At 39.7% G+C, this 25,519-nt stretch overlaps 3 protein-coding genes across 4 annotated transcripts; all 3 read left to right on the forward strand.

Annotated features, from left to right (window-relative positions):
* The first annotated feature begins 531 nt into the window (after positions 1–531).
* LOC118797983 (endonuclease domain-containing 1 protein-like) lies at positions 532–7,136 on the forward strand. Its single transcript, XM_036557279.1, has 4 exons — positions 532–626; positions 1,539–1,871; positions 4,298–4,781; positions 7,120–7,136. The coding sequence occupies exons 2-4, from the start codon at positions 1,578–1,580 to the stop codon at positions 7,134–7,136; spliced, it is 795 nt and encodes a 264-aa protein (XP_036413172.1). The 5' UTR covers positions 532–626; positions 1,539–1,577.
* Positions 7,137–9,806: 2,670 nt separating this feature from the next.
* LOC118798140 (endonuclease domain-containing 1 protein-like) lies at positions 9,807–13,765 on the forward strand. 2 transcript variants are annotated; one of them, XM_036557491.1, is made up of 3 exons: positions 9,807–9,885; positions 12,030–12,365; positions 12,484–13,765. In XM_036557491.1, the coding sequence occupies exons 2-3, from the start codon at positions 12,072–12,074 to the stop codon at positions 13,105–13,107; spliced, it is 918 nt and encodes a 305-aa protein (XP_036413384.1). In that variant the 5' UTR covers positions 9,807–9,885; positions 12,030–12,071; the 3' UTR covers positions 13,108–13,765. The 2 variants fall into 2 exon arrangements, with proteins under 2 accessions (XP_036413384.1, XP_036413385.1); XM_036557492.1 differs by having other exon boundaries at positions 9,842–9,885; positions 12,033–12,365.
* A 2,025-nt stretch (positions 13,766–15,790) lies between these two features.
* On the forward strand, positions 15,791–18,450 carry LOC118798155 (endonuclease domain-containing 1 protein-like). Its single transcript, XM_036557512.1, has 3 exons — positions 15,791–15,851; positions 17,245–17,577; positions 17,691–18,450. Exons 2-3 carry the CDS (start codon positions 17,284–17,286, stop codon positions 18,357–18,359), a joined length of 963 nt encoding a protein of 320 aa, XP_036413405.1. The 5' UTR covers positions 15,791–15,851; positions 17,245–17,283; the 3' UTR covers positions 18,360–18,450.
* The last annotated feature ends 7,069 nt before the right edge of the window (positions 18,451–25,519 follow it).

Below are 25,519 nucleotides of genomic sequence, written 5' to 3' on the forward strand. Positions count from 1 at the left end.
AACATCACTGAACCTTCTAGAGCTCTGAACCTTCTGGAGTGCAACGCAGGCCTCTTTCATCACTCATAAGGAGGAGAACTTTCTGAAAAACCATCTGGTTTCCAACCACAAACAGTTTAGATTGAAGATGTTCTGAAGGTAGAGTTTGGCTCTGCTACCATTAAGGCATTTAAAGTGGAACTCAAATTTTTTTTTGACTTCCTGCGTAATTCAATCATTGAGATGTATAGTCATTCAGAGTGGTTTGACATGAAATGGTTCATCATAGAGAACGTTACAGACTGGAATTTCTTTATAGTGGTGGTGATAAACTCTTTTAATGTATCAAGAGATGTGCTGGTCTTGGCATGGAGGCCAAAACGTGGGAAAAAGGAACTTGTCTGAGGAACAGCTGTGTGTTGCTTCATCCACACCATTTGCAAATCTCTTCACCATTCACCAAGTTCCTCACCAAGTTCCTCACTAAATTTCTTACCACATGTTTTGCAAACATCACTGAGAAAATATCCTTTCATCCAGGTTGTTAAAGTGTATATATGTAGAAGCATGAGCTGAAGGACATGAAGGACAGAGTCAGGAACCAGCACTCTTTGGTAAGACCTCTGCATCGGTCCCAGCACTGACAGGTAGGAATCGCGTCTAACCTTTTGTTTATTGTTTTGTTTGTTTGTTTGTTTGTTTGTTTGTCTGTTTTCAACAAGAATCAAGTGCTTTGGAAAAACAATATAATTTACAAGTTTAAGGAAGGGAATTGGAATGTCTCCATGTTCAGTGTTGCAAATTTATAGAGGTATTTCAACTCCAAGTTTTTTTAATTTCTTAATATTTGGTAAAAAAGAAAAAAACAATTTAGGCCAAAAGTTTATCTCAAAATGATAAACAATAAATGATAAACAATGTCTCTGGCATCAGGCAGTGTATTCAAAAACACTTCATGTAACAGAGGGAGATTTTAGAGGCATTAAACTCTTCAGATGTGACTTGATGAATTTCCCTAGTATGCAGCATCTCACATCAAAACACTCTGATTAACTTTGTTTACATCTTAACAATTGAATTATGCAGAAACTTTGAACTTTAAAATAACATCTTTAAAGTTGCATCTTGGCTCAAGTTAAATCAGGTTGCACTGCCCAGAGTAAGGCCACACAGCCCTCTGATATGGTCAGTTTCCCAGAGGGTAAATGCAGTTGTGGCTCAGAGTTAAACATTTAAAAACATTTAATTATAGCAATAGTTTTTGTGCGATGGAGCAATGAGTCTAATATAGATAACAACCAGTAGACGTTGTAGATGCAGAAGATGCCTGAACTACCACAGACTTTCCTCAGTGGATGTTTCATTTCAGAAACTTTTCAGTTCTTTGATTGTATTGTGGTATTTTCAAACCAAAATAACATGAACTTGGTATTTAACCATGTTTTATCAGGATTGTCATGAAAAGCTCCTGAGCCTTTATATTCTCCTTTATATTCTCCTTCTTTTCTGTGCATAACCCAGAAAGTGGACCAGTTTTGTTTTATTTGTTCCTCCAGCAGATTCTGTTCCTCATCACATCCCTCTTCCTGATCTTCACCATGAGCCTCCTCACTCAGGTGCTGTTTCTGCTGGCTCTCTCTGGATGTTCCAGTGAAGTCGTAAACAGTTTTACCCAGACGTGCCCTCAATTCTTTGCTAATCCAGGAAGAACTCTGTCTCCTCCAACTGTATTTAAAGGAAAAAATTACAAACAGATCTGCCAAATTCTAAAGAACACATATGAATACGCAACACTGTATGACACAGCAAACAGGATCCCCGTCTACTCAGCCTACAAGTTTGAAGGAAAAAAGGGTTTTGACAGAAAAGGCAGCTGGTATATTGAACCTCAGGTACGTTAACCAGCAACTGCATTTACACAGGGATGGGGGAGTAGCTAAGTAGCACGCTATTTTTGTAGTTAACTACAATTTTTGTAGCTAATAGCTGTGGCTGCTACAGTTTTATGAAACTTAGCTAGTAGCTGTAGTGCCTACACATTTTTGTGTAGCTATAGCGATATTTTTCACTTCAATTTCCCTGCACGCTTCAGGCAATCTGCGTAAAATCTGAACCGTAGAACGAGGTCGTTAACTGACTGAGTTGTGGACAGTTCGAGCAAACAGTCACATGCTGGCCCCACGTGCTGATCACCCCTTACTAGTAGACTTAGCTCAGGGGTCACAACCCAAATGTTAAGCAGAGCCTTTTTGTCCTTTCAACAAAAATAAAACCACCTTGGGAGCCACAACATTTTATATCTGTTTTACCATCATGGCTGTAAATATGTCTCAGTATGTGCTGATGTGCTAGTATAGAGTAAAACATAAATACACTAAATATAAACAAAAACACAGACTTACTTTGCTCTGCTTTAACCTTTAGCTCAGCTATAGCTGCTTTTCTCCCATCTCAGTCAGTAAACTTTTCTTGTAAAATGTCTCTCAACATTTAACTTTTTGCGAGGCTGAAGTCGCTTATCATTCGCCAGCTTTTTGTATGTTTTCAGCTTTTCAATTGTATGTTTCTCTCTGGCACATGATTAAATGCAGTGTCTTGTTCACACTATCAGTTGGGTTTGTTTGGTGTGTCAGGTTAAGATACACAAACAATCTGACAGTCAAGCTTTGAAAGTAGCTAAATAGTAGTGCACTACTTTTCAAAAAGTAGCCACTACTCTTTCTTGAAAAGTAGCTAAATTGTAGCAGCTACAAATTTTGGGAAAGTAGCTACAAAGTAGTTAACTACTAATTTTTCAGTAGCTTTCCCAACCCTGCATTTACATTGTATTCGTGTTATGCTGGTGGTTGTTGGGTGATGGTGCAGTGCATCCATGTGAAAAAGGAAAAAACAAAGTAAAGTTAGAGCCACATATTCAGGAGAGAATCATCAGGAGAACCACATTTACACTCTCAGAAACAAAGGCTCTAAACTATCACTGGGGCAGGCCGCCTCTTGTCACCGGGGTGGTTCCCTCAAGTGTACATCTCAGTACCTTTAGTCAGGGAACATAATTGTACCATAAATTATTGAAATGATGTTTTCTAAGTTGTATTGACTCCACACACCCCGTGAGTAACATGTAAGTAAATAGATTTGTTGTTTTTCCAGGAAGTTATATACTAACTATCTATATATCGACTATGTCCTATACTATCTATACACACATTATCACTGGCATTGGGTACAGTCTGCAGAGCCTGCGCAGAACTCTGTTCTGACTGAAAAATGTTGTTGGCTTCAGAAGTGTAGCAACAAACTTTTTGCTTTCCTCCCTATTTTTTCTTTTCTCTGCTGCACTTGGATGACTTTATTTGATTTTTTCTCCCAGCACACAAAAAATCACACAGAAGCACCTCCTCTCCATAATGTAGATGATCGCTTAATTGCCTTTTTGATACTAATCTTTCTTTACAGTTGTGACATCACAAAACAACAAAAATGGTATAGTCCATTACAAACATGATTGGGGTGGTGCTGCATGCAAAGGACTGAAAATCACTACATTCAGAAATAACAGCTATTTTTAATGTTTTTTAATGTATATACACTGTAAAAAATAACTTACTTAAAAAAGTAACTTCATCTATTAACAAGCAATTAAATTAGTTGTATTGCTAACTCAAAAAATTACATTTATTGAAAGAATCATTCATTCAAAGTTTTTATTTAGGTTGAATAAAACTAGTTATTTACTCATTTCCTTATGAAATAATACTTTCAGGTTGATCTGAGGAGCTATTTTTTTACAGTGTATATTTGGAAACATCAATACATACAATATATCTAATTTGCGCCTTGGCTAATCGGGGCCAAAGGGCGGCTGCCTACGTTAGCCTAGGGAAAAGACCGACCCTGCTTACAGCAAAACACCAAAGCTCTGTCCAATTAGAAAACCCACTGATTTAGCTTTGCACATACATAGCACATGACTAAAATGCTGGTAATACAGAATAATACAGAAAGGCACTCAAACTCTCAGTGTAGTTCAATGGCATTAAAGTTTAGTTTCACTTTTTCTGTTTTTGCTGCCTGGAAGTATACAAGTATGTATGAAAAACAGTGCGTTTAGTGGGGCACGAAGATTGGAGAGTAGGGCATTGGCCCCCTGAATAGCCCCCTGAGCCGAGCCTGGTACAGAATCAGAAGTGCAGACACCTGTTAATACAGAACGTAAACTGAATGTAAATTGACTTAATTACGACACTAACTACATGATTAATTTTGTAGTTATGTATTACATTTAAAACTCTATTTGTTCCTAAACAAATTCTTGCAGCTTGAAGACCAAAATAAGGGCCGACAGATGGCATCTGAAAGCAGTGTGGCCCAGATAAATAATCAAGCTGTCAATGCAGACTACAATGGGACGCACAATCATCACTTTGTAAAAGGACATCTGGCTCCAGTCTTCCACGCCACATCACAGAGCAGCGCTAATGCCACCTTCACCCTCACCAACGCCGCTCCACAAAACGATAAATTTAACAACGGAGAATGGAAGAGAACAGAGAACGCCGTGGCTAAAGCTCTGGAGAAGAAGTGTAAGGGAAATTTTGCTTATATCGTCACCGGGGTGGTTCCTGGCGCTGATAAACTAAAGAACAGAGTTCGTATTCCCAGTCACTTCTGGACCGCTTACTGCTGTCTAGACCACAAGCGGAATGTGAAAGCTTCAGGTGCTTTCATAGGAGAGAACAAAAATGACCCAGTGCAGGAAATGTCAGTCAAAAATCTAGACAGAAAGCTGAGAGATGAGTATGGTAAATTTTTCCGTGTTTTTGGTGGTAAATGTAATTAATCGGAGGTTCAGGCCGGCTGATAGTTTCAACATCCTTTTCAGTCTCACCAAAAAGAAAAGAAAGGTTTCAACCCCAAATCATAGAAGAAATCATGCTGTGGAGCGTCCTATGCATCAGAAAAAGGCAAAAAAAAACCTCTCTCTTTCTCTCTTTACCTACATAAAGAAATCTGCACTGTGTTGATTCATTTTCGTTTGTTGTACTTTTAATCAATGGATTTCTATAAAAAATTTTAATAAATGAATGAAAAAAATCGTAAAAACAAGACGTATGAGTTGCCAGTTTCACTATGAAAAAAATAAGGTAATTTTAAAAATATACTGACATTAGTCAACTCTGCAGCAGTTACCTGGAGGGGAGGAGTCAGGAAATAGATTGAACTATGTGTATGGATTACTATACAGGAAAATATTAGTGTGGGGGATTATTATTTTTAAGGTGTGGCCACAAATTACTATATGGAGCCCATGTGACCACAAGAAACTTAACTTGTGGCCTTAATATATTAAATTTGGCCTAAATATATTGATTTGTGGCCTTGCCTTCTTAAAAAACATCACCATGTAGGGACTCCATAGTACTGTACAAGTGCCCTTTTCATTGTTGTGCATAACTGTATTTATTATTGCCTCCATATATAAGGGCTGTAGTCAGCCACAGCCACTCCATACAATAAGCAAGGCTTCTGGCTAACAACTCACTCTACACTCAGCTCACATCTCCCCTCTTTGACTTCTAGCGCTAGACTGCTTAGTTCGTCCTGTTCTAAAAGAACACAGCCAGTGAGCTGACCCTGCCCTTCAGAATAAGAGTCCTCGTAGAATAAACTCTGAGAATAACTGCTGGAGAACAATAACCCAGAATAAACATGTACTCATTTCTTGAACATGCTACATTGCATGTGTAGGGGGCAGTCGTGGGCCAGAGATTAGGGAACCAGCCCTGTGACTGGAAGGTTGCTGGTTCAACCCCCTCAGCTGACAGTCCATGACTGAAGTGCCCTTGAGCAAGGCACCTAATCCCCAATTGTTCCCCGGGCGCTGTGGATAGGGTGCATGTATGTGGGTGTTTCACTGCACGCATGGGTTAAATGTGGAGGTCTAATTCCACTGTGTGCAAACACAGTTGGCTAATGGTTCTGAATTCAATTCAGTACTGAGACTTATATGGATATAGATACATATATGAATACATAAACAACATTAACTCACTTTATCAACATACTGAATTAAAATAATTTTAAAAAATGAAAGAACAAATATAGTAAAATTCTATTGTTGCCTATTAATGTCTGATAAGCTTGAGTTGGGTTTGACTTACTTAGTCTACTTACTAAGTACTAGTAACCGGCCCTCCAGGACTAGAGTTTGCCACTACTGCCTTAGCGGGAAGGGTTATGGAATGATGAATCTTGATGTGAGTGTTCTCCTGTGAGAAGCTGTTGTACTTAGAGAGTGTTCTCCATCACAATCATCAATGCAACAATTGAGGAACTAGCTTTTGGAAGAATGTTGTTCTGTCCCACCAGTACAGTTTCAGAGACCTGTGGAAACAATGCTAAGATACATTTAAACTTCCGCAAGTGGTGGTGGCCCAAATCCTTACTAAGAAACTTGACATTGGTTTACCTTTAATTTCCATTTCCATATATATTTGACTATTAACATGAAATTCTTCTCTTTTGGGTAAACCTGAACAATATGTTTTGGTGAACCAACCAATAAATGACCAGAATTTTGTATCATAATATAAATTATAATTTAGTTTTACATCTTATAGGACGCAGCAGAACTGCCTGTTGAAAAAAGACTGAATCAATTAAAAAGACTTGAGGAATAATTGATATTCATACAGATATGAAGTTAAAAGTATCCTTCTTAGTAATACTTATGAAAAACCTACAGGGTGAACATTACAGTAGTCATCAACATATAGGTTACCTCATAGTCAGACCTTCCACCAGGGGACAACGTCCCCCGCCACGTTTCAAACACTAGGAAATACACACTGAAATTAGCAACCTTGCTTATCTAGCTGCTGCTAGTTAGCCACCACCAAACTAACTGTTATCCAGCTTAATTAGCTGACTTAACCTGCAAAACAGCAAACTAGCAAGAGTAGCAAAATACAGTCTGTCTGCAACTGTGATAAGTGTGCAAAACAGAGTTATGGAAAAACTGAAAACTGGGGGGAGGATCATGCCAGAAACCTGCCTCCTTCAAATCTACATAGACTCCCATCTTTACCTTCCACTGCCTGTGGTGAAGTCCTGGTCTCCTGTGTTCTCCTCTCACTGTAGACCTTCATCGCTCCTGAACTCTGCTTAGCCATCTTTCTACTCGTTCAGCTGTATCATTCCATCTGACATTCAGACTTAAGTCTATATTCAGTGTCCCTACTATCCCGGCTGCCTGCCTCGGTCAAATCCACCTAGCTGGCTGAACTCCTCAGCCACCGCCACACACACTGTCACTGTTGCATGGATATTGCATAACTATGAACATGCTGGTTAGCCGTCTGGAGCAGCACCAAAATTATTCAGTCTTAAAAAACCGACACAAATTTTGCACAAGCTCTATTACAAACACAATAGTTCCACACTCATCAGCAAATCCATAAATGTGTGAGTCACATCTAAGCTAAAAATGCAATAAAACCCACAAAACACAAAACGAAGGTGCTTATCTAATGTGAATAAATAAAACGATGTAACTTCACCACATAAACTCCAACCCTGGTGCTGGAGAGCGACCTTCCTGCAGAGCCTGGTTCCAACCACATCTACCACACCTGCTATATCTAATCAACCTCTTCCCAAGTCTCTGATTGGCTGGATCATGTCGTAACCAAGAGCTATCTCTTTTTGTCCAGGGTCTGGACATTTGTAAGTAACTCTAATATTATCTATACTATTGCCCTAATAACTATCTGTAATCTAATATCTTCAAAGAGAATTAAAAGAATAAAAAAATATCAAGAAAAAAGGAAAGGAAAAGGAATGCAAAAAGACTTCAGCCACTGAGTTCTTGTGGAATGAAGGAAAAAGGTCTTCGCTTCATTGGGCATAAAATGGCAAGATGGTTATTGGTCAACCACGATGCAAAGAACATCTCGAAACATCCCTTTTTATTCCCCTCTGGGGTGGTGAGGTAGTCTCCCCACCCCAGTTACACAATTCCATACTATTTTAGTCCCCAACATGTCCAAACCTTATACCTTTTTGGATAGCCTTTAAAACCAAACGCATATGATGTCTGTTTCTAAAACCCACGCTGGTCTGACTCTTACCAGATTGCTCTCTCCTTAAGGGCCCTCTTGCGCAACTCTCCATAGGGCATCTTACACAACCCTCCACATATGTACAAGAGTGAACCTCAGCTATAACTTAAACTGTCATCTGCTACAGCTCCCTTCTGTGGGCCCAGAAACTCCCGTTAGAGATTCTGCTGCATGCAGTCCATAGTCTGCTTCCCTATATTATCTTATTAGGAGGGTTTTCTAGTCCAATATTCAATTTATTGAATAGCCAATATTTAGTTTTTTGATTACTAATCAGGGAATGTTTTATTCAATCTTTCCCATCAATCAGAAGTATTAGAGTTAGGTAAGGGGGCAGTTTACTGGGTACAGGCAGGAACCAAATTCTGCCGGAAGGTCGCTCTCCATGACTAGGGTTGGAGACCACTGCTGTACATGTTTATTATAGTTCTTTGTGCTTCACCAATCTCAAGGCCATATCTATAGATAAATATCACACAGACATGAGTGTTTCTGGCTGCATTCTCTCCATTATATGATCCTATCTCACATTCTGGGTGCAATGTTCTTGAAGTACTACAATTTTGGATGGCATCTTTCTTAAACTGCAGCTGTCTAATTGTACTGAATGCAGTTCAGCAGCAATGTTGATCATCCTAAAGTTGGTGGCATTATTGACGTTCCTGACTGAACCCAATGCAGCATTCATGTATGTACAGTCTAATGAAGAAGTAAGGATGCCCATCCAGCTTGTTCTGGGGGACCCTGAGCCGCTCCCAGGCCAACTTGGATATATAATCCCTCCAGGGTGCAACCCCAGGGTCTCATCCCAGAAGACTGTGTCTGGTAAACCCCCACTGGGAGGTGCTCAGGGGGCATCCTGATCAGATGCCCAACCACCATATAGGCGGTGGGAGGTCCTTGGCAGCATGGACCCCTGCAGTGGAAACTGGATCTTGGTACTTTAAACGTGTCAAATTGAAATCAGGTGCACTTGATCAGGTGTTAATGATTAGAATACCATTAGAGAATATCTTGGAGGAACTTAATTTAAACCTCAGCTATCTGGATTGATTTGCTCTCTGAGGCCTTCAGAAAGTAGATGCCTGAGTCTAGGAAGAGGTTTAAGATGATATCCAAAATATTGGAAACTACTCTCATTCTACTGTCCAGAAGATCATCTACAAGCAGAGTAGATTTAAAGCCTCTGCCAACTTGTCCAGGCCAGGTTACCCCATCAAATTTAACCTGACAGCAGACCGTAAGATGCTAAGAAGTCTCTAAGAATCCCAAGATTTCAGCACAAGATCTGCAGGTAGCTCTTGCCACTGCCACAGCAAGTCTCGTATAAACTGTGGTTCTGACTGGCCAAGCACTGGTGTGTTCTAAAGGACTAACTGCTCTGCCAGAGCTGAATTATTCCATTCTGTCTCAGCTCCATCGGAGGTAAACAATGCCACTATGTCCAAAAACTTCCTCCGGGTCTTGTTCTGCACCCGTTTAATGGGAAAAAGGAACTGCAGTATAGATAATGCAACCTTGACAATCAGCAAATTCCTCACCAAGTTCCTCAGCTCTCAGAAGGTTCCTCAGGAAGTTTCTCAGCTCTCAGAAAGTTTCTCACCAACCTTTGCACCACTCAGCAAGTTTTTCACCAAACATATGGTTTTCTACACGTTTCATCACTGATGAAGACTACTTTCGTGTCTATATGTACACATGCGATGGCCTATAAATGAGCATGTGCTGAGAGACGTGACAGAGAGAATCAAGAAGAAGCAGACTGCACTGGTCTCAGCAGCAACAGGTAAGAAATAAATAAAACTGAGCATATTTTTTACTTGTTTTGTTGATTTTTAACCAAGAATCAGTCAAATACAAAGGACAGTGTAACTATAGGATTCAAGTAGTATGTTATCACTACGCTAACAACAATTCACGAGTTTAGGAAGAAAAGCGTGTGCAGCAGAAAACTTTGTAGCAGCTTTAGCAACTGTTTTCTGTCTAAGCAGTCGTACGGTCAAATGCTCCTCTGGTCAAAGGATATATATCACTGATTCTGATGTAAAAATGAGTCAATACATCTTCAGAGAGCAAACAGAACAAATCTGACATTTCTCTTTTAATTTTAGTGCACGATTTCTATTTATTGTTGTTTAACAATTAATATTATTTATTAGAATTAGCCCTGTATTGCATGGTGTTGCCATATGGCAACAATTACTTTACCTCAATGTTATTAAAAGGCAGTAAAATAAAATCCATGTTTTGCTGTTTAATTGTGGAAAAGGTGTTTTTTACTGTGAAAGCACAAATCCTGTTTGCACTCCCTTTTTCCATGGACACTTGACCCTGAGAAGGTCCTTAAAGATAATATATTGTAGATGCTTTACAGGTGCCTAACACACTTTATACATATATGTATGTATATATATGCAAATTGTAGGCAGCAGTGATGTCCCTGTGTCTTATTCAAATGTTATTAAAATGTTATTACCATACATACCAACTAACAATTGAAATTCTATTAAATGTGTAAATAGTGGGTTATACATTTCACTCAGTATAATCTGGATTTGTTTAGCATTGTTTTCAAGAAAAGGATATTTTTAGAGAAAAAATTACATTTTGTGGTACTTTCCACGATTGCCCATTGTTGCCATAGGACAACAAATTAATTTTATTCATATATTTCCATTATTTTAGCAATATTAAATAATACAAACACATCAAAATGGTTTTATTACGTTCAAGTAATTATTCGTGCAATTAAAAACTGAATGATGGTTTATCAGTCCATCACTGTAAAAGCTTGATTTATAAGAAACTCATTGATTTTTTTTTATTTCATTGATTCACATTTATGCTCAGCAGCACTTTAAGTATTTTTAAAAGGAATGTCAGGTTAGTTTTTTTGTCGATTGTCAAGCATTTCCTTTAAAAGTTTCACTGGTCCCACTTTTTATTGTCTCTAATAATTGTGTAGTTACATGTGAACAACAATGTAACTACTAATGATTTAGTCACTGTTACAGATGGATTACAGAGTACAGAGTACAGCCTATGTAATTACACATGTGTATCAACTTCAGTTTTGCCTCATGTAATTAAACAAGTGTATATTAGTAGTTGTAACAGCCTATTGTCTCTCATGTAATTACATGAGGGTAATAACACAAATGTAATTACATCTGTAAACAGACTGGAACAGCAGTTTTTTAGAAGGGTTTTTTTCCCAGCAGTAAAAGGAAGGATCTAATAACATACATCAAAACATTACTTACACTGTATCTGCCAGCTTTCCTAACATTTAGCTATCATTTATGTTGCTAGTGCTGTGACACTGTAACCAGTTTCAGCTTTAAACCATTCTGTAATGTGACAGAACAGCACACTCCCCCTTAAATTAACATGTAGCTATAATAACATTAATTAAATGTGTTGCATTTCACCCCCAAAGCAACGTCTATATTACCACTGCATTATTACACAGTACTTACATAATAACTACACAGGAACTGTCCACTTATTTTACAGTGTAACTTTAACACTACACTACAGGAAAGTTCCTCTGTAGAAGATACACTTGTGTAATTACATGAGGCAAAACTGAAGTTGATACACATGTGTAATTACACATGCTGTACTTCTATAATCCACCTGCAACATTGACTAAATCATTAGTAGTTACAGTGTTGTTTTATATGTTATTCATGTGTAACTACACAGTTATTAGAGACCCTTAATATAAAGTGGGACCGTGTCACTCATGTATTAGTTAAATCATTTGAGTTATACAGTCAGCTGTGTTTACAGAACTAAAGCTGACTAGATGAGCCTGGTGCTTCTGATTATCATGAGCTGTGATGAAGAGCTCCGTTCCTTGTTTTCTCCTTCTTTTCTGTGCATAACCCAGAAAGTAGACCAGTTTCGTTTCATGTGTTCCTCCAGCAGATTCTGTTCCTCATCACGTCCCTCTTCCTGAGCTCCATCATGAACCTTCTAGCTTCAGTGCTGCTTCTGCTGGCTCTCTCTGGATGTTCCAGCGAAGTCGTAGATGATTTTAAGAAGACGTGTCCTGATTTCTTTGCTAATCCAGAAGGAACTCAGTCTCCTCCGACTGTGTTTACAGGAAATGATTACAAACAGATCTGCCAAATTCTAGATAACAAATATGAATATGCAACACTGTATGACACAGCAAACAGGATCCCCGTCTACTCAGCCTACAAGTTTGAAGGTTTAATGGGTTGTAAAAGACGAAACAACTGGTACATTGAACCTCAGGTATACTAAAAAGCAACATATCACGTTTTGGTACACATATATTTTGTTATACTATTTTTATGTTATGCTCATTATTTAAACAGACCTCCTCTTCTTTTCACTAAACAAATTATTACAGCTTGAACACAGATATTTTGACCGAAAGATGGCGTATGACATATGCGGCTTGACCCAGTTAGCGTATCAAGCTGTTAACGAAGACTACCTGTGGTCAGGCTATGACAGAGGACACCTGGCTCCAGTCTACCACGCCAGGTCCCAGAGCTGCTCTGATGCCACCTTCACCCTCACCAACGCCGCTCCACAAGACAGCTCATTCAACAGAGGCCAGTGGAAGAAGACAGAGGAAGCTGTGGCTAAAGCTCTGGGGGAGAAGTGTAAGGGAAATTCGGCCTATGTTGTCACTGGGGTGGTTCCTGGCCCTGATAAACTAAACAACAGAGTTCGTATTCCCAGTCACTTCTGGAGCGCTTACTGCTGTCTAGACAACAACCTGAAAGTGAAAGCTGCAGAAGGTTTCATAGGAGAGAACAAAAATGACCCAGTGCAGAAAATGTCAGTCACATTACTGGATGTAATTCTGACCGCTCTGTATGATCAAGGAACTTTCAGAGTATTTGGCGGAATGTGTGATGAGCCCAACCCGGTAGATCCACTGAGGCTTTTGAATATTCACCTCTGCAAATTATTTGAGCCCTTGAAAACTTGTGTTGAGAGATTACTCAGAGAAGGTGGTCAATAACGTTAATATATACCATGTCTTGCAGAAATACTGGAACACTTGGTAGCTCCTAAATTCTCAGAGAATACTCGCCTCATGCTCTCCTTCTACCTTTCCTGCTATTACGCTCTAAAACGTGCAGAAGTGTGTTCTCTACAGAACATGTGTGAACTCATTTTCACTTAGAACACCGACACAATGTCATTCACCAGGCGTGTTCAAACCTTTGCATGTGATTGTGGATATACATTTGCATCTGCAGTGTCTCATACATATATATTTTATTTTAAATCAATAAATTTCTGTCAGTTAATTGTCTCAAAGTACTCTGTGAACTGGTGTTTCTTTGGTAAACTGTTATAACAAGTTAAAAAGTGTCTAAAATGAATAACTTCACTGTAAATGCAGGGCAGAGTAGGGAGATAGTAGCTTTGGTCTGTTCATTCTTTTGGCTTTTCATATAGTTCACAATCTTTAATACTGCAGAATTAGACAGTCTTATATGTCTCACATGTATGTACTTAATTCATAGTGGTCTTACAGATTTAGGCCCAATCCCATTTCACCCCTCGCCTCTACCACTTAGCCCTTAGCCCTCTGTTTTGTCCGTTCACATGTAGGGTTAGGGTGTCCCGATTTTTGTTGAGATAGAGGGGTGGGGTGAAGTGTTAGGGCTATATGGCCCTCCAAACGGAGGCTTTTCAGATACTCACTCAAGTGTGTGACACTTGAAAACAAGGGGTAGGGGTAAAAAGAAGAAATGGGATTGGGCCTTGGAGGTGCTGCTCTCACAAGACCAAATTCACTAAGATCCCTCATGAAGGGCACCACAGCGCAGCACAGTAGACATGTAGTGAGGAGGTGCTTTACAAAGAATGTCTGAGTAGATATTAAAGAGCTACTACTGCCACTATTATTACTATTATTATTATGGTTATTATTATTATTGTGCCGTCAAGTCGATTCCAGTTCTTGCCCACCATATTAGGACAGTGTTTCTCCAGACTGTCCTTTCACCTGTTTATAAAACAGTAGTAATTATCCCAGATCAGAACTATTCTGGTCCTGTAGGGGGCGCTGTAGAGGGAGCTGTGAGTTTATTTTATTGAATTATTCTCTTTTAATAACAGGCTTTATGTTCAGCACAGTTTTGTTCTTGGTCAGATCAGGACCCCTTCAGTGACTGAAGAAATGTAAGTATAATAGGCAAATATAGCAAATAAGAGATCTGCTTTATGAAAGGGAGTGAAATAAATGTGCTTTAGTTTCTTCTGAAGGGCCCAGAAACAACAAGCTGGCATGAAAAAACTAGAGCCAACTAAGTCCTTCAGCTCACTGTCGCCTCACATCTCCAGTAAGAAACACACCACAAAGGCTACAGCTGACACACACATACACTATATGGACAAAAGTATTGGGACACCCACACGTTACACCGACAAACTAAGGTGCCTAGGCCAACCCCTGGAAAACAACCTCATAGCATTATCCCTCCTCCACCAAACTTTACAGTTGTAAACTGTTGTAACTTTACAGTGTAGTCAGGCAGGTAACATTCTCCTGGCATCCAACAATCCCAGACTCGTCCATCAGACTGACAGATAGAGAAGTGTGATTTCCTTACTCCACACAATAGTCCAGTAGCAGCACTTTACATCACTCCATCCAAGGCTTGGCACTGTGCTTGGTGATGTAAGGCTTGCATGCAGCTGCTTGGTCATGGAAAACCCATGCCATGAAGCTCCTGGCACACGGGTTTTTGTGCTGATGTTAAAGCCAGAGGAGGTTTGAACTGATGTGTTGCAAATGTAGCATCCTATTACAGCACCATGCTCAAATTCAGTGAGCTCTTCAGAACGACCAGTTCTTTTACTAATGTGTGTAAAGGCAGGCTGCATGGCTAGGTGCTTGACTTTATACACCTGCGGAAATAGGACTGAATGAATCACCGGAATTCGATGATTAAGAGGTGTGTCCCAATACTTTTGTCTATATATTGTACTTAATGCACCTGCATGAAAGGTAACAACTTTCACTACAGCAGGAGTTGGCAGTAGTCTGTAAAACTACTCAAAGCAACTTTTAATATCATGCAAACACTAGAGGTCACCCTTGTTTTATTTATTCTCTGGCAAAAATGGCCAATAAGTGCAAACTTTTAAGTAGAAAAGAAGGAGAAAACTTACAAAAAGACTGAACAAATCTAATGGTACATTTTATTATTAAGATAGAAACAAAGACCTGGCTTGTTTGTTATTTTAAGTGTATGTTGAAATGGTTCAAGTGAAAAAGGGACACAAGTGCAGAAATTGAAAATACCGTCTTGCCAAAGCTGAAATACGGAACTAACAAGTATCACATCCCGCTGACACAAGGTCAGTTTCCTCAAGAGCACAGATGCCTTCGTGCTTACAAGCCTGGACCCACTAACAGAAATAATGAAAGAGATAACTGCTCTTCTCTTTATCTGTTTGAGACATTTCGTTTAAAATGTTAATGGGATAAAGCAACTACATATGCAGCTGCATCCTCACCACTCAGCAAGTTCCTCACCAACTTCCTCGGCTCTCAGAAGGTTTCACCAACTTTTGTACCACTCAGCAAGTTTTTCACCAAACATATGGTTTCCTACACGTTTCATCACTGATGAAGACTACTTTCGTGTCTATATGTACACATGCGATGGCCTATAAATGAGCGTGTGCTGAGAGACGTGACGGAGAGAATCAAGAAGAAGCAGACTGCACTGGTCTCAGCAGCAACAGGTAAGAAATAAATAAAATTAAAAATGTTTTATTTGTTTTATTGATGTTTAACCAAGAATCAGTCAAATACAAAGGACAGTGTAACTACGGGATTCAAGTAGTATGTTATCACTACGCTAACAACAATTCACAAGTTTAGGAAGAAAAGCGTGTGTAGCAGAAAACGTTGAAGCAGCTTTTGCATCCTTAGTTTCCGTCTAAATGAAGTTAAAGAAGGTAAAGTGATAACAGGCTTGGATTCAGAAATGTCTGTGGAAATGTGCTTGTCTCTTAACTGGCTTATAAGTTGTAACTTAGTTGGTTGATTAGTACAATTTTTGTTTCACATTGCTGTTTAACTGTGGAAAAGGCATTTTTTACTTTGAAAGGACAAATGACCATGACCAGGAAATCCTGTTTGCACTCCCTTTTTCCATGGACACTTGACACTGAGAAGGTCATGATCTTTAAACAACAACATTTTCTTCCTAGAAGATGTTGTAGTTTGCTTTACAGGTGGCTAATACACTGATATATATCGCTGTTGTCGGAACAAAACCTTGTACCTCCAAAATGAGAACTTTACAGGAGAAGGAAAAAAACAACTTTACTTTTAATGTAAGTCAATGGAACCAGAAGTCATTTTGAAGCGTTTCTGTTGGTCCATTCATCATGAAATTTACACACAATGTAAAGGACAAAAAGCATTTTCAAAATATGTCAAAAACTGAAAAATGGAGATACAAGGTTTTGTTCCAACAGTATGTATGTGTGTGTAGAGAGACAGATAGAGAGAGAAAATTTACATTTTGTGGTACTTTCCACGATTGTGCATTGTTGCCAAAAGGCAACAAATTAATTTTCTTCCTTTATTTAAACAATCTTATATAATAGAAAGACATAAAAACAGGTTTATCATGTTTAAGTAACAGTTCATGCAATAGAGGGCAAAATGATGGTCCATCAGTCCATCAGTGTGAAAGCTTGATTTTTAGGAAATTCATTGATTCCTTTTGATTTCATTGATTTACATTTTGGCTCAACAGCACTTTAACCTCTTCACATTCCAGGCTTATTAAATACTAAGGCTTTTTGTTCATTAACTACAGGGACAACTAATGGAGCTATTCTTAGGTTATAGAAGTGTGTAATAAAACTTTGGGCCTACCGTCAGGCCCAAGGATTGGTAAATCAAGTTAGTTCCTTTGTAGATTACCAAGCATTTCCTTTAAAAGTTTCACTCTTGTATAAGTTGAATCATTTGAGTTATACAGTCAGCTGTGTTTAACCAACTAAAACTAAAAGGAGCCTTGTGCTTCTAATTGCCATGAATTTCCATGAAGTGCCCATGAGCTGCTGTTTCTTATTTTTTCTGTTTCTTATTTTTGTCCTGTTTTTTTCCATTTTCTTTCAGGAGATTCTGTTCCTCATATCCCTCTTCCTGAGCTCCATCATGAACCTCCTCACTCCGGTGCTGCTTCTGCTGGCTCTCTCTGGATGTTCCAGTGAAGTCGTACCTGATTTTACTCAGACGTGTCGTGCATTCTTTGCTAACCCAGCAGGAACTCAGTCTCCTCCGACTGTATTTCCAGGAAATAATTACAAACAGATCTGCCAAGTTCGATATAACACATATGAATATGCAACACTGTATGACACAGCAAACAGGATCCCTGTGTACTCAGCCTACAAGTTTGAAGGGATAAAGGATTGTGACAGAAGTGACAACTGGTATATTGAACCTCAGGTATGTCAAAAACAATGAACCACCTTTTGGTACACATTAATTTCATTATCTTACATGTCATGATGCTGGTCATTTAAACAGATCTCCTCTTCTTCTCATTACAATTCTTGTAGCTTGAAGACAGAGATAATGAAGCAGAGATGGCGCCTGAAAGCAGCATGCTGCAGATAGACAATCAGGCTGTTAATGAAGACTATGACAATTCAGGCTATGACAGAGGACACCTGGCTCCAGTCTACCACGCCAGGTCACCGAGCTGCTCTGACGCCACCTTCACCCTCACCAACGCTGCTCCACAAGACAGATCTTTCAACAGAGGACAGTGGAGAAAGACAGAGAGAGATGTGGCTCACACTCTGAACCAGAAGTGCCTGCCAAATTCTGCCTTTATCGTCACTGGGGTGGTTCCCGACTACAACAAACCTCCTCTAAAAAACAGAGTTCGTATTCCCGGTTACTTCTGGACCGCTTACTGCTGTCTAGACAACAATCTGCAAGTGAAAGCTGCAAGAGGTTTCATAGGAGAGAACAGAAATATCCCAGTGAAGGAAATGTCAGTCAGTGATTTAGATGCAGTTCTGACTATTCTCTATGGTAACAGGCCTTTCAGTGTATTTGGTGGAAGGTGTAATAAGTCCAGCTCAGTTGATTTCAGGTGGCTTCGTCTAATTCGGCATTGCCAAAGGAGGGTTTCAACTGCATCTCAGAAAAGATGTGTTGAAAGACTTCTCAAATTAATGAGTCAGAGAAGGATGTTCCTTCCAGACGAGGAGGAAACTTAATATATACAGTGCCCTCAGGAAAGATACAGTAGATCCCAAATGCTCTGAGAATGCTCCACTTCTGTTCTTATCTCTTGCCGTCAGACTAAATCAAGCTTTTTCTTTGTTATGAATCACTAACAGAACATGCAAATGAGGGAAAAGGGCGGTACACTGTTAGAAATAAAGGTTCTATGCAGGAACATTTTTCGTTCATCAAGGTACAAATAATGTAAATGTTCCCTCAAAGGTAAAACAGTGGATTTAAGATCCAATTGTGAACCTTAAATAAGTTTCCAGGTGAAAAGTACATATTTGTACCTTTTAATTGACTAATATTTTAAAACAGAACAATAAAATAAAAAGCTGGAGACGGGACGGGGTGTGTGGAGTCAGTACAACTTAGAAAATATAATTTCAATGGACTATTGTACAATTTTGTTACTGGACTAAAGGTATGGAGAGGTACCCTTGAGGGTTCTAGTGATAGTGATAGTTTACTACCTTTTTTTCTGAGAGTGTAGTGCCATATATGAGATCAATTGAAAAACAGGCCAAATTGTAAAATACTCTTTGTTTATGAAAGAGAACATGTGTTATGGCAATGTTACTTGCTCTGAACATCAAGGTAAATCCAGCAGAATCTGGCCTTATGTGTCTTGTGCATTTTCCTCAATAGATAGATTCAACTTTATTGTCATTGCTCAGTACAAGTACAAGGCAACAAAATGCAGTTAGCATCTACCAGAAGTACAAATAGTAGCAAAAGTGCAAAACGGACAGTGCAAAGGTGCAATAACAGGCATAAGTATAACGTATCTGTGAAATATATAACTATATAAACAATATATACACAATTACAAATATATCTATGATCAATCAATCAATACAGAGCAGAGCAAATTTAAAAAGCTTTCAGCTTTGAGCTTCAGTCAAATTACATGTTTTGTTGATTTTCTGAGTGAAATTAAGTGAACACACTTATGCATATTTTAATGCACAGTTACTGTTTATATGCTGAATTTCTAAGTTAATCGGGGGGACATAAAATAAAGTTATGGCACATTTAAGATTTGATGTTTTATTTTTTCAACATCAACATCATTTGATGTGTATTTATGACTGTGTATACATATTTGCATCTGCAGTGCTTCATATATATATATTTTTTTAATCAATAAATTTCTATCAATTAATTGTCTCAAAGTACTTTGTAAACTGGTGTTTCTTTGGTAAATTGTTATAAAGTGTCTTTTACACTACAGCTACAGTAGTACCTGCAATCTAGGTGTTACTATGAAGAAGTATGCTATGGTCCAAAGCCACTCAGTACAGGGGATAAGCACAGTGCCATGATCAGTCGGTCAGAATCAAAATTAATGGCCACAGCCACACTAAACCATTCCAATAAGAAGATAGTGGAATAAAATGACGGTTTCTCTTATTCCTGTCTATGGCCATAAGAACACAAAAAGGTTGTCTCAGACTTTTGGGTTTTGGCCTTTGAGATTATATTTAAAACATGTCAGAGCTAACATTCAGCAATTTTGTGCACATATAGAGTCCATTAGCCTTTGAAAAAGTCAGTGTATGTGAGCCAGTTGCTTGGTTTGGTGTATCCCTAGAATTCAACAGAAAGAGTAAATAGAAGTATAAGAACACATGAATTAAATGACAAAGAATAATATTAAAGAACAAAAATGTGGAAAATGACCTGTCACTGTCTTCTGTTTGAAGCAGTGGTCACCAAACCTCCTCTTGCATCTAAAATGCATCTAACATGCCCCCCCCATCACCACCAAGACTACTACCACCACTAATACAACTGATCCAGTAACCGACGATTTCTGAGGAAGTTAGTAAGCAGATGTGGCAGCCTGTGGTTGAAGCTCTGTAGGAAGGGAGATCTCAAGGACCAGAGTTGGTGACCACAGTTGTTGGAGCATAACATGGACGTTTCCAACATTCTTTGAATCAGATGTTTAAAGCATCAAGAAACTGATTAAACGTTTATGGACACAAGAGTCCCTTGAAACTATGATCACCATCATACATGTCTTTTGTTGTTAGTGTTTTAAAACTAAAAGCAGCTTTATTAGCATGTCATTAGCATGTACGTTTCAGATGCTAGTATGTGCCTTGCCTCAAGAACTCAACCCAGCCATCTTTGGCATCGCCAGTCACTATCTTTGGCAATTATACACTCACAGACAATGTTATTATTTTTATGTAATTATCACTGATAAATCCACCTTATTTTTCATGTGACTGCTGTATTTTGAGATAATGGCCCAAATATCCGATTGGGGAACAGCAGTGCTCTTCATTACTGTTTTAGCCAAGTGAAACTTAAAATTCTGGCACGACTGGGAACGTTACGAGCATAAACCTCTCAAGAAAGTGCTTCAAACGACATGTGAACATGCTTGAAAAAGCGCAGTTGTTATTGTTGAAATATGTTCCCATAAAATCCAATCAGAAGAAGAATTGCCAGTTGAGCATCACTGTTAGCTGCTAACAGACTCTCTCTAACTGGTTTACACTTTATATTCTCTGCAACTGGATATATTCTGCTCTCTTTAGAGTAGGCTGAGCTGGTTAGCAGAAAGCTACCTGGCTCCAATAATAAACGACAAAGTTTGAGTTGAAGCCTCAACAGAATGACTTATGTGAAGTTATTTCAGATGCCTGTTATGAGTTTACAATGTCTTTATTTAAAGTAGAGCTGACATCAAAATCCAGCATAATGCAACAACTGTGGTTCAAGGAATGCAGGATGTCTGCAAGAAAGCAGCTTAGCCTGTGGATAGTTTCCTAGCATGTAGCATGGATCGAGACTTATGCCCAAAAAGTCATGTGTGATGTAGCCTGTGCTATAAAGAGCATTGTCACACACCATTCATCCTTATTTGTCCATCATTCAACCACTTGTCATGGTCACTACACAGTGTCCGAGTGATGAGTGGCCCTGGTTTTTATCCAGCATTCACAGAACCACAGTTACATTCGTAACTAGCATTCTGTAGAACACTTTCCCAAAACTGGTACAACTGCCTTCTGACCACCAGAGGGCAGCGTAGCCTACACTCTTGAGAATAAAGTTCTTTAAGGGTTCTTTAGTAAAGGCAATGATTCTACACAGAACCATGAAGGGCCATTTCAATGCATTCACGGTTCTTTGCATGGTCAAATGGTTTCTCTCTATGGCAAAAAACTATTTTATACCCAGAACCTTTTAAAAATGGTTCTGTATAGCAATGAAATGAGTTCTTCTATAGTTATGATTCAAAGCACCCTTTCTCAGTGCTAGATAGAACTCATTTTGCTAAGAGTGTATGGATGACTACATTCCAGCATAGTCAGGAGGATAAGTGCATCTCCATTAAGGCTGATCTATGGCTGACAGAACTGAAGCACACAAGTCTGTAGTTGAGGCCATGTTGATGCCATAAAATCCTCTGAAAGTACATGAAGATGACCAGGTTGCTGCTTGTTGTTGCACAAATGTCTGAGAACAGAGCCCTTCTAGGAGCAGCCCATGATGCAGAGATGTCCCTAGTTGAGTGGCCCAATACACTGGCTTTGTCTCAAAACACACACACTATCTAAGCCACTTGTCCTTCTGGGTCACGAGGGGGTACTGGAGCCTATCCCAGTGGTCATTGGGCGGAGGGCAGGAAACACCCTGGACAGGTCGCCAGTCCATTGCAGTGCAGAGTCACAGACATATACAGTCAAACATGCACAGTCACACATAGGGGCAATGTGTCCAATTGGCCTGACTGCATGTCTTTGGACTGTGGGAAGAAACTGGAGCATCCAGAGGAAACAAGGGGAGAACAAGCAAACTCCACACAGAAAGGACCCGGGTCATCCGGACCCAGGCCCTTCTTGCTGTGAGGAAAGAGCGCTACCCACTGCACCACTATGCTGCCCCTTCGACTCAATACAAGCTATGTAAAAATGACCAAGAGACAAGAATAAGTTCACATGATAGCACACCTCTAGACATCTGGATAGATTAATGGCAGCTGCTACTCTATCATATAAAATTAAATGAGAATTATGAGAATTCTATGCCTCCCCTTTGGGTAAGTTTGTCAGATAACTAACAATGAACGGGACAAAGTATGAAATGGGGACACCGGCCGTGTAAAGCTCCATATGCACTCACTGATAGGCAGAGTGTAGTGAAGGAGACACAGGAGAACCAAGCATATAATCTCCAGATATGCTATGACTGGACGAGTGCCAGCAGTATAAATCAGCTATGAAAGAGGTCTTCAAAGCAGTTTGAGGAAACTACAATGTTCAAAAACATGCCAAATATTCAGTGCTGAATTTATGTGCATTAGTCATAAAAATTATTTAACATAAGCATATGTGCCAATGATGGGACATAGAAAGTGCACCAAAAATGAGGACTGTACTCAGAGTCAGTTCTACCACCCAAAACCACTCTCATTACACTCCGAACAATGTAAAAGAATTATAAAGATTCCTAGCGTTTGCCAATTTCTACGGAAGGTTAATCCGTAACTTCAGCTTGTTCACTGCATCCCTCACCACTCTTCTTCAGCAGCAGCGAAAGCCTTTCATGACCTAAAACTTGCTTTCACCTCAGCACCCATTCTTAAACATCCAGACCCATCCAAACCATTCACAGTAGAGGTAGATGCTTCAGAGACCGGAATTGGTGCAGTCTTATCTCAGCGTAGTGGTGACCCCAAAAAGTTGTACCCTGTTGCAAGTCCCACAGAAAGAAACTATGGCATTGTGAGCTTGTGAGCTCCTTGCAGTTAAACTCGCCCAAGAGGAGTGACGTCACTGGTTGGAGGGCGCTGATCACCCGTTCTTAGTGCTCACTGATCACAAGAATTTAGAATATCTTCATTCAGCAAAACATCTAAACCCTAGACAAGTGACAAGAGACAAGGGACAGATGGTCCCTGTTTTTTTCATGCATTCAGTTCAGGACCTCATGGTTCCCGTAATTCTAAGGCAGATGTCATCCACTGTCTGCAATGGATGTCTCTCGCCCATTCTCTAGTTGGAATGTAGAGTGATAATACATTCACTGCTAATCAGGTGAAGATGGAACTGAAAAAACTCAAGCAGTGCAAAGCAGCGGGACCTGATGGCATTGCACCTAGGGTGCTGAAACTGTGTGAGGAGCAGCTGTGTGGAATTCTTCAGCACATCTTTATTCTGAGCTGCAGCCTGAAGAGAGTCCCAGTTATGTGAAAACATCTTGGGTGTTTCCTGTCCCTAAGAAAAGACAACTGATAGCACTGATTGACTATCGATCTGTTGCACATCCTACTTAATAAAGACACCTGAAAGGCTAATGCTAGCTCATCTAAGGACCTCTGGTCAGAACAGCTCTCGACCCTCTGCAGTTTGCATATCAGCACGGCATTGGAGTGGATGATGCAGTTATCTACCTGCTGGACAGAATGTACTCTTACCTGGACACATTGAGTAGCACTGTGAGGATCATGTTCTTCAATTTCTCCAGTGCATTCAACACAATACAGCTTGTGGAGTCAGGAGAGAAGCTACAGCTGATGCAGGTGGATGAATCTATCATCTCATGGATAATGGACTATCTGACTGGACGATCTCAGTATGTGCGACTGCAGGGCTGTGTCTCAGACAAGGCTGTGTCCAGTGTTGGGGCACCCCAGGGGACTGTATTGGCCCCTATTCCTGTTCAACCTGTACACCTCTGACTTCAGGTACAACACAGAGTCGTGTCATCTGCAGAAATTCTCGGATGACACGGCCATTGTGGGGTGCACAAGGAACAGACAGGAGGAGGAATACAGGAAGCTGGTGAAGGACTTTGTTGACTGGTGTAAGATGAACCAGCTGCAGCTAAACATCAGTGAGACTAAGGAGATGGTGCTGAACTTTAGGAAGCCCAAACCTGCCCTGTCACATCACAATTGATGGAGTAGACATGGAGGCCATGGGGACCTACAAGTATCTGGGTGTGCACTTGGGCAACAAATTAGACTGGAACTGTAAAGGCGCCTGTACTCCCTGAGGAAACTTGAGGTCTTTTGGTGTGTGCACTAAGCTCCTATGGACATTCTATCAGTCTGTTGTAGAGAGTGCTTTACTCTATGCTGTTGTTTTCTGGGGCAGCAGCATTAACAAAAGTGCCCTGAATAAATTAAACAAACTTGTTAGGAAGGCTCTGTTGTAGGAGTCAAGCTGGACTCTGGAGGTTGTAGCAGAACAAAGGACTCTCAACAAGCTGTTAGCCATCTTGGACAACACCTCACACCCCCTGCATGCTACACTGGATAAACAGAGAAGCACATTGAGTGGCAGATTGTTACGGCTGCGCTGTGTTAAAGAGCACCAAGTAAGATGTTTCTTACCCACTGCTATAAGGCTCTACAACGAGTCTCCTCACTGCAGAGATGGTACTGATCTCCTGCTGTCTGAACTGTGCTAAACCACATCACTTTATCACCTCTAATTTATCTAATTACAGACAAATCTGTTAAATTCTAGAGAACACATAAGAAAATGCAATACTTTTTAACTCAGCAAACAAGATCCTCGTCTACCAAGCCTACAGTTTAGACAGTTTAATGAATTTTACAAGACAAAACAATTGGTATATTGAACCACAGGTAAGTTAAACAGCATTGGGCATGTGCATTGTTTTAATGTTGAGACGGTAGCTTGTTGTATAACCTTAGAATTCATAGTTGTAGCATGCTGTAATTTTTAATTATTTCTTATTTCAAAATGTAGAAATTCTGTCTAAAGTTTGTGTTTGTAAGAGGAGGATATAGAGACATGTGACAAATTAAAGAAAAAACCTGAACAAATGGGTGGAGAAACATGACAAGTCCTGATGCTTGCTTCAGGATACAATTAAGCAGTCAACATCATACCATACTCTGTGCTCAATTTTGGATATAGATAGAAAAAGGAAAATCAGTGTTTTCTCAACCCTGCACTTTTTGGTGTTTTCATTGCAACAAACTCCCAACACACCTGATTCAACTAAAAAGCTCATAAATAGCCCATTACTGGGTTAAAGTGGGTGTGTTAAATGAGGAAAAGCACTAAAATGTGCAGGACAGCAGGCCTCCAGGGCCAGGCTTGAGAAACACTGTGCTAAATCTTCCTGAAGGTCTTTTGCAGTCAAAGTGGGTTTT

This window comes from Colossoma macropomum, unplaced genomic scaffold (assembly GCF_904425465.1).
Source record: "Colossoma macropomum unplaced genomic scaffold, Colossoma_macropomum, whole genome shotgun sequence".
NCBI classification, from domain to species: domain Eukaryota; kingdom Metazoa; phylum Chordata; class Actinopteri; order Characiformes; family Serrasalmidae; genus Colossoma; species Colossoma macropomum.